A 9,750-nucleotide genomic window follows, 5' to 3' on the forward strand; every position below is an offset into this window, starting at 1 on the left:
AGATGTCAGATGTCGGAACTTATTCCCTCTCTACCCTGAGATTCTAGAATTGAAAGATAATAGATGAACATATGTCAGTTCAAAGTTTTCTTCTGAGAAATACAAACCTTTAACTTGCACTCTGAGCACCCAAAATATCAAATGATCTTTATTAGATTTTTTTACCTTTGGTTTCCTGATAAACAATAAATAGCTCTAGAGAAAATTGGTTTTTTTTTTTTTGTGGTTTGTGTTTGTTTTTGTTTTTTTTTAATCAGCCTTATTCCTTGCCACAAGATGCTCTTAGCATTTTGAGTTATAATATTCCAGATTTTAATATATATGCCTATTGTGTATATACACACGTCATAAATATACACATGTTTTTATAACTGGGTTACTATAGTTTCATATCTTGCCTTTTTATTATAAAATAAAAACATTTTATTTTATATAACATCTCCATATTCTTAAAGAATTTGACTTTTAAGACCTATGAAGTTTTCCCAACTTCTCACTAGTGCAAATGATACTGTTATGAGTGTTTTTATTCTTATCTATTTTTTTTTTTTATTACTTAGGATAAACTCCTTGAAATGCAACTGCTGGGACAAATGGTAAGAACATTACTGTTTACATTACCAAATTGCTCCCAAAAGTTTGTACAATTTTATGCTCCCACCAGTGGCTTATGAGTTCCCATTTCCCCCATATTCTTGTCAAAACAGCATTCTGGAGAGGGGGAAATAAAAAAATAAAATGTTAAAAAAAAATTATATATACATATAGTATGAAAAATAAATTGGCATAAAAAATAAAATAAAACAAACAGCATTCTAAAAGTTATTGCCAATTTAATGAGAATTGTTAGCTTTTGAAATATAACCTTCGCTTGTTTGATGTTTTTCACATTTATTGACAATTTTTACTTTTGTTAAGGTTACTTGTTCAAGTCCTTTGTTAGGGGAAAATGGACAATCTACCCTCTCTGCTCATGTTAACTCTGGCCCACCCATCTAAAAGTCATAGCAATTAATGCTGGGTAATAGGAATACTGTGGTAGCCCAGATGTCTAATTTTCCTCTCCAAAAATGAGACCCAATTGTTTTGTTCAATGTTAGAAAACATTTCTTCCAGAATAACCAGGAAAAGTACATTTAAAATTCTCTACTAGTGAAGATAAACTTTGGAAGTTAACCAGAAGTCCTCAATACAGAATGAGTACTGATGAATGCCTTCTCTTTTCACCCAAACGAATGATGAGACCAAGCAAGACACAATTCAAAGGAGAGTTGCATATTCCTTATGTTACAAAAGCCCATCTGTGGAATTCATAGCTCTAAGCTAAAACAAGTTAATATCCCACACTCAGTAATGCTTTCTTTCCAACTCAAGATACTGAAATAGATGCCCAGAGCCAGGACTGTCCACCTATGAGAAACACTCATCAGGCACCAGCAGAAGTAACACAAATAGTTCTGAGTGCAGGACTGGAGATATAATTTTGGTTATGACCATACCAGAGCATGACAGTGCTGTATCCTGGAGCGTCTCTTCACTAAAGTAGATCACCAATGACAAATTATAGCTATGCAAGTCTGGTAGGCAAGGAGATACATGGCCTCCCTGCCTATTACCACTAGGCTAATTCAGTGATCCTTCCAGCCAACTGAACTATGTTAAGGACAGGGTCAGTTGTGAACTCCAAGGACACCTACTTAGCATTGCCTGATCAAGAAAGTCTCTGGGGCAGAGTGGTGGGGAGAACCTTCACAACACCCACGGCTTAGAAAATGGTTCTGATAACACCACCTAGAGAGAAAAGCTCCCTCACTAGAGTTTACCCAACTACATGCCAGGGTACAACGGCCAAATGGTTTCATCAATCACCTTTTGGGACACTGGCTGGCTGGCAGACAGTAAGTACTCAGCAAGTGCTAGATATTATTCTTAATGAACATAACTCTGAGGTGAAGAAAAGAAGTTAAATGAAATCTGTTCCCAGCTTTGAGAAGCTTACAGTATAGTTGGGGATGCAAAGGCATACACAGTGTGGTTGGTGAGCAAGAAGCAAAGCAGCATGTCTTAGGAAGACATCATTTTTCTCTCTGGCTTTCACTTTCAACTGGAGATGTGTTCTTACAAAAAAATTGTAACAACAAACCATGTTCTCAGATACAACAAAAATCACAATGAAGAGCACTTCTAACCCCCCTGAACATTTGCAAGGTATCCTTTTCACTCTAAGAAGGAAGGCAACCACTCCCTGTCATCCACTGTTACCATTCCCTCACTACAGTACTAGCCCAACTGAAATGTGGGTTTTGTGGGGAGGGGAAAGGGTTTAGAAGAATAAGACCATTAAGCCCAAATGCCTTACAAAAATTAGTGTGAAAATTCCAAAAAGAAAAACTGGCAGCTTATCTTCCATAAAGGTAGAAGTTGGTTCAATTCATTTCTTGTTCAAATGCTGCATCGTGTGAACTAGACCCACTTTTTTCAATTTTTTTTTTTGACTTGGCAATCCCAACTGTCACAGAAACATCCAAGGAAATCTTTGACATTACCTATAAATTATTTTTCTGTTCTAAAGACACTATAATAATTCCACAAAGGAATACCTGTTTTTGTGTACTGCTTAGAGCAATTAGATATATGGGGCAATCAAGCTTCATTGATCCAAACTCCAGAAGGAGGGAGGGGAACCGAACATACATAAGTCACAGATAAGCCCAAACCTCACCACAACTATGTTCCAGCTCCTTTTCCCTAGTTAGTCTCCTTCCAACCACAAACAGCCAAAGACAGGAAATACAAGGGCGGGAAAGGAGATACAGTCAGTCTAGAGAATAGAACCAATGACAGGATTCTCATTGCTGGGACTTGGAAAACCTCATTGACTTGTTCTACATCAAACTTGTGCTGGATTCTGAACTTCCAATTATCAACTAACACATTCAGAAATCAAAATCAACACTAGCAGTTAGATATTGAGTTTATGTACGTGCTCAACTTATTACTTTTAAGCACTTCAGCCCTCAGGTTACATCGGTTTTTTATAACACCACTCCCTCGAAGTTTTATGAACACCCAAGAGCTCTGTGGGCTAAAACAGGCCAGGTCACTTCTGGCATGGGTACCGCCACAGCGGTTCCAACATCAGCCTCTCCTTGATCTCACAGCACCTCTTTTCCCTTTCCTCTTAATTCCTACTCCTTCTCTTTCTTTTCCTCGGCCTATGGTATTTATAGAGGTTGCTTAAACACTTCCCACCACCTCTCCAATACAAAGGGCTAAAAAGGCCACTGACTTACATTTGTGAAGGTATCCTAAAGAGATATCAAGATGTTACATCTTCTAAGCAATTAGAACTTTCTATAAATAGCGGAGACCATCATGGTACTTTGCAGATTCAGAATGACTGGGTTTGATGAATTCTGGCTTTGCCACTTAGTAGCTGTATGAGCTGTTATTTAACATCACATGGGGTCAAATACCTATCTAATAAAGTTCCTAAAAGTAACCACAATAAGTGCTCTAAAAAAGAGAAATTCACCTTAATATGCCTACAACCTCTGAATTCCTTTAGAAATTTTCAATTTATCTTCAAATCCAAAGTCTGTTGCACTGCTTCTCAGAGAAGAGTCCACAGAATCTTGAGATGCTTCTCAAAAGGTTCTGTGGTCAAATAAGTTTGAAAAACCAAGTATCCAATACCTGCCTCTCTTGGAGAGTCATGGTAAAGGCTTGGAGAAATCCTGCAACAAATAACCTACTTCCTTTACCATGAAATCCATTTTTTGTCATATAATCTGTAAGTTACTCACTGAAAAACTTCTCCAGAATCACTAAATGAAGAGACACTCTGATAGTGAGAAGTAAAACACGAGGACCAGATTTGATAACTGCAAAGATAAACAAATGAAACACAGATGCTGAAGGTACAAAGAGGTGGCGGCGGTAATCAGCAGTCTCACAGGATCTCCAAAGAAGTGGCTTGCTTCAGCACCACCTTGAAGAGACAGTACCAATTATCACCCTAGCTTCTGCGCCCCCATCCTCCAAATGAGGGAAGCTTTTACTATCCCTTTACCGAGCAATAGGGAGGCTCTGGGTTGAGCAGGTAACAGCAGGTGCCATCCTATTTCCATGTATTGGATGCATGGTCCTTTCACGCTTCTTGAAGTACCCCACTCCACCCCAGCACTTACTCCCTAAGACATGCTGCTTTACCAGTGCTTACCAACCCACACCATGTGACCCTCTCAAAGCTGAAGTTTTCCATTTTGCTTCAATGCTCTCTCAACTTATGTTCATAAGACTAGTGTATCTTTTATCAAATACTATATGTCAGTCCCATTTCTAACCAATACACAAAAACTCATATACTCCTCCCAATGATGCTATGAGGTCAATATTAGCATTTTCTGTCTTTTACAGATGAAGAACTGAGGCAGAGAGAAATCCAAGAACTTGCCCAGCGTTACATTTAGTAGTGTCAAGTAAGTAAGACTGAAACCCAGGCTCTAGAGCTCAAGCTTGTAACTACTCTCCCAACTCACATTCAGTTTTGTCGATTATCTAGTGGTCAAGGTCTAGTAATACCTCATCGTTCCAAGAAAAAGAAATTAGTGGATCAATGATTGCAAAGCCTTCACAACAGGTACCTACATTTTGAAGTCTGACCTGACAGGTTATGACCAGTAGACTTGACCAAGCCCTGCCCCATGGCCCTGCGGCACGGCCCGGACACTCCCAGGCTATGGCAGCATCCGTAGCCTGCAGGATTTGAACACAGATGATAAGTTAAAAATAGGTTCAGTGGGAAAGGTTGAGAATTCATTTCATTTTATCCTTAAGCTTGTAAAAACTACATCTAAGCCATTCCATACAAATTTTACCTATGTATTATGTCCACAAAATATATCATCCCAAGCAAAAATCTCATTTTCCATATTCAATTTGTCAAATAAGAATTTTAAAAGCCTCTTCACCATTGACTTTTAGGTAGCAGATGTGTACTACATGAACACCAAAACCAGTTTGTTTTTGTCATCCTTTCCTTTTGGTCTTTATATAGAATCTGGGACCTCAGAAGAGAGACAAAAGTGTCTAGTCCTCTATGCACACTGCTGGGATCTCAAAAGGAAACTGGCTTTGATGCAAAGAAATAACAGTATATAACAATGTCAGCTCTCAGGTCGGAATTCCTAGGTTCGAATTCTGGCTCAGTATTTGACCTTGGTCAAGTTATTGACTCTTTGATTGTTTCTTGATCTATAAAATGGAAATTTTTAATAAATGGAAATCACAGTACATTCCTCACTAGATTGTTATAGAAAGTAAATAAGGCACATAAAGTACTCAGCCAAGTACCTGGCATAGAAGCCAGTCAATAAACGTTAGCTATTATTATTGTATATGCCTTTCTAAAATTCAAGAAATTCCTGTGTGGTTTCAAAAGAAAGAGTTTGATGGAAAAGTGAGAACAAAGATTAAGTAATCTTTATAAAAGACAGCAACCAAATCAATTGCCCTACATGGAAAATAGGGTATGAGGCAGAAAGAATTACCACAATACCCATGAACTTTCCACACCCCATCAATAAACCTTGGCATTCTTCACCTTCTCTCTTGGGCCAAGGATCTAAACTCATGTATGTTATGAAAAGGTGGAGCTCAATATCAAGGTAAGCACTGAGCTATGAAATCATAATGCCAAGGTGTGGAGAAAGCTCAAACTAAGAAACCTGCCTGCTGCCATTTCCAAATTTTACAACCAACAAAACACATACACAAACGAGAGGTTGAGAACTGAGTTTCTGTGACAATTTGTCATCAAACCACTGCACTGTAACAATAAAAGCCCTAGACACCACGCAGATGGTAAAAAGTACACTATATCTGGCATAGGGCAAATATGTTACATCAGTATTCCCATCTCATGTTATAATGCTATTAAAACAACCAAACTGAGAAAGACCTAGGGTAATTTGTGGACTTAAAGATCCCATACTCTGAAATTAGTATGTTAAGAATAGAGACTGACGACCTTGTCTCCCTATTTCTGACCAGAGTGAATAAATTTAAATAAATACTATCCTAAAAAGGTACGTCTGCAAAGGCTGGCTCAGATGCCTCCTAATTCACTTGAGACTGGCCTAGATCTAGTCTCAGCTGGTCAGGAGGAAACTTCAACTTGGAAACAGTGAGAAGTGATGAGGACTCTTGGTGCTATTACACAGATAATGGTCACCGCATAATTACTCTGTATCTCACAAATCTCAAGTACCAAGCGCATAAATTTCCTTAATATTCCCCCAACAATTGCAATGGCATGGGTAAGACAGTCGTATCTCAACGATTCTTGGTGAGGAGACCCAGTGCAGATAATTTAAATTCTCAGAGAATCTGCCTATCAAGGTCTGTTCCCATATCTATAAAGACTTGGATCACAGCCCCGACTGACTGAACAAGAAGAGGCCCTGAAGTACAAGACTGACAATGTTTAAGTCCTGGGGGAAAAAAAAAAGTTCCAGTCACTTTCAGAGAAGGAATGGTTTCCACTGGCTTATTTCAGGTTTATTTCCTGGGGGAGGAAAAAACAAAACAAAACAATACATTTCTCTCCACTAAACACTTTGAAAACTAGAACCCTCTAATTGTAGAGTCGAGTCTTCTGGACACTAAGATCTCTTCGACAGTCAGCCGGGCATCAACATTCTCGGTTGGCCATAGACGGCTTTCTTCTATCACCAAGACACTGAGCTCACCACCTTCGTACTCCGCGAAGAGGAACGGTAAAAGTATTTTGGAAAAATGCCCAAGAAAGGAAAAAGCTGACCGGTTTCCTGAAGGGTGTCTCCATCCCTCCCGGCCAGTATGTGGTGACTTCCTACCAAAGGCCACCAGGGGAGTATAGCCAAACCCGGCTTTCCAACATTGCAGGAAATGTTTCAAGCCGAAAAAGCCACTTGTAGGATTTCGGGTTCATTCTGGACACCGCTGCCAATTGATGGCCCGCAGTGCCAACATCCCTTTCAGCTCTTTGTCCCCACGTTGCCCGGCCCTGCCCTTGCGCCTAGCCCCACCCTGGGGCCAAAGCAGTTCCCCTTCCCCTGGGCTGTCCTCCCAAGTCACACCCAGAGGCCTGGGTCAGCGGCTCCTCCTCCCCCACGCACTCCCGCTGTTCTATGGGAACCAGCACCGGCAGTGAGCCGCCCCCTGCCACAATCACTCCAGCTCTCTGCCCACGTCCTTCGTGGGGGTCAGCTCGCCAGAAGCAGCCAGCCAGGCTGGGGAGTTCGCGGCCCTCACCCCCGCCCGGGGCCTCCCGTCCTGTCCGTCCCTCACCGGGCGGAGGCTGCGCCGGCGATGGTGGCACCGGTGGGCGCGGGCCGCTGCTGTTGATGATGTAGTGGGAGACGCGCGAATTCTCGGAGACGCTGAGCACATAGTCCCCGGGGCTGGTGCTCGAGTCCCGCACCAGGAACACCCCGTGCCGCTGGCCCTGCAACAGCGCCACCGCCTCCTGCCGGCTCAACCGCCCCCAGTACCAGCTACTCCGCTCCTCCGAGTCGAAGTTGCCCGCCATGGCCGCCTCCGTGCGTACACGCTGGGCCGCCGCCGCCGAGCGCGCCCCTCCAACCCCGGCGTCCGCCGCCCAGCGGACCGGCTCAGGTCTCAGTCTCACAGCAGCGCCCGAAATGGCGGCGGCGGCCGCGGGCCTTCCCCACCGGAAATGACGCTCTCCTTGCCCCTAGGAGGATGCCGGGAAAGGGACCACCGCCCGCCATTGGGAGAAGGGCAAGGGACTCCTCGAGCGCGCCTGCGCATGCGGCCTCATGGGCGTCGCCGCCTGGCGGGGACCGGGACTGCAGAAAATGGAAAGGCGGAGTCTAGGGTCAGGGTTGGGGCCTCTAACGGCAGTCTTCAGGGGATTTTATCTGTGCCTTTGGCCACGCGGTTCTTCGCTCCATCAGGCTTCAAGTTCCTGGAAGGCCCAAGACTTCAAGGCAGCGACTCCAAGACAATTGGAATAGAAAAGATATGGCCCTGGAGCCTAACTACCCGAGATGGTCTTTTTCTCACAGTTCCTTCAGCTTCTCCCTTACCAGGCCACCTAATGCTCTTGTTTTCATTGATTCATTCAGCAAACAGTTATTGACACATTTGCTCTGTGAGTGCAAGGTGATCTAGGCTGACCCCTTCCCTCATCCAATTCTCAGACCAGTGGGAGGAACCAGGAATCAGTCAATGGCAAAGGAATACCAAATGCTATGGTAAGGAACAGTTGTGGGCTCTAGGAACATAGAGGAGGGCCCCCTAATCCAGTTTGCAGAGGGATCCAAGAGGGCTTCCTAGAGCAGGTGGCATGAGCTGAATGTAGAACGGAGTGGGGGGAAGGGCATTCAAGACAAAGGGAACAAAGTGTGCCAAGCCAGGTAGAAATATGGAGTTCTCTCTATTGAGGCTCTCAAGTCGTCTGACCATGTTATTCTAAACAGTAATTATGGCCATGGGTATCTTCTCTCCCTGTCGTCATGATCATCTCTATCTCTATATTCCATATCTATATCTGTATCCTGTGAACAGCCTGCTCACTGGTGCTCTGCAGTCTTCTTGCCCTGAATTGCATTGCACACATCTGCCAGTGTGTTCTTTACAAATTACAACTCTGAGTTTATTGCTACCCTGTGTAAAAGTTTTAACACTTCAGGTGTTAAAACTCCCAGTTTAGCTCACAGCATAAAACTGGGCCACAGTCTCATCTTAATGGCTCCTACATGAACCTTGTGTTTCCTTTTTCTGGAATGCCCTTCCATTCTTTTTGGAATCTCAGACTCAAATGCTTTCCCTTTCTTGACTGCCATGTCACTCCTTCTCTGCATAGACAACACTCTGTTCATATTATCTCCATTACAGTTCTTACTCTATGTACTGTAATCTTTCATTTACAGGTCTGTATGTATCCCATGCTAGAGCTCCTCAAAGGCCAAGCATCTAGTGTAGGAGGCACCCCATAAATGTTTCATAATAATGGCTGACATTTATTGATAGGCATAGTACTGCCTTTATGTGGATCATCTCATTTAATCCTCTCAACCTTATGGGTTGGTATTTTACAACTATTCCCATTTTACAGATGAAGCTTAGCGAGGTTAAGTAACTTGTCCGAAGACACAGATGCTGAGTAGGGAGCTAAGATTCAAATCCTGGAAGGAGAAGAGCACTACGGTAACTCTGCTATATCTTCAGATATCTGGGATGAGAATGGGGGTGGGGGTGGCAAGTAGGGATAGAATTCATAACCATACCAGCCCTGGGGTATGATCTTACCTGAATAATACACCTCTTCCGGACCTATTTCACACACCCCTGGGCCTGCTTTGGGAAAGAAAGGAGAGCAAGGGTAGCTTCCCTACTGTGGATGATTTGTTATGACCCTGGCTTAGTAGTCACCACAGGTGACTACTCCAGCAGCAGAAGCCACTCCAGTGTGAATTCTGGCCCTTCAGGAAAAAGAAATGCTCTTCATTTCCCCATGATGGCCGGGCTTTGAGGCAGGACCTTATTCAGAGACTGGCTGTGGGTTTCTGAAGCTATGCCTCTAAACCCCTCCTTAAGGTATGTGGGCATGATGGGGAAAATACTTTAAAATATGGGGGAAAAGGAAAGAAAGAAAGATAGAAAGAGAAAAGAAAGAAAGAAAGAAAGAAAGAAAGAAAGAAAGAAAGAAAGAAAGAAAGAAAGAAAGAAAGAAAGAAAGAA

The 9,750-nt window shown here is 42.9% G+C and overlaps 1 protein-coding gene across 2 annotated transcripts in view; it reads right to left on the reverse strand.

Moving 5' to 3' along the window:
* CRK (CRK proto-oncogene, adaptor protein) overlaps nucleotides 1-7,707 on the reverse strand; it is a 25,443-nt gene extending 17,736 nt beyond the window's left edge. For both annotated transcript variants that reach the window (XM_006925057.3, XM_006925056.3), the window contains exon 1: nucleotides 7,333-7,707. In XM_006925057.3, coding sequence (XP_006925119.1) covers nucleotides 7,333-7,573 — 241 coding nt within the window. In that variant the 5' untranslated portion in view covers nucleotides 7,574-7,707. The remainder of the gene's footprint in view (nucleotides 1-7,332) is intronic.
* Nucleotides 7,708-9,750: the final 2,043 nt, after the last annotated feature.

This window comes from Pteropus alecto, unplaced genomic scaffold, assembly GCF_000325575.1.
Source record: "Pteropus alecto unplaced genomic scaffold, ASM32557v1 scaffold98, whole genome shotgun sequence".
In the NCBI taxonomy this organism is placed as follows: domain Eukaryota; kingdom Metazoa; phylum Chordata; class Mammalia; order Chiroptera; family Pteropodidae; genus Pteropus; species Pteropus alecto.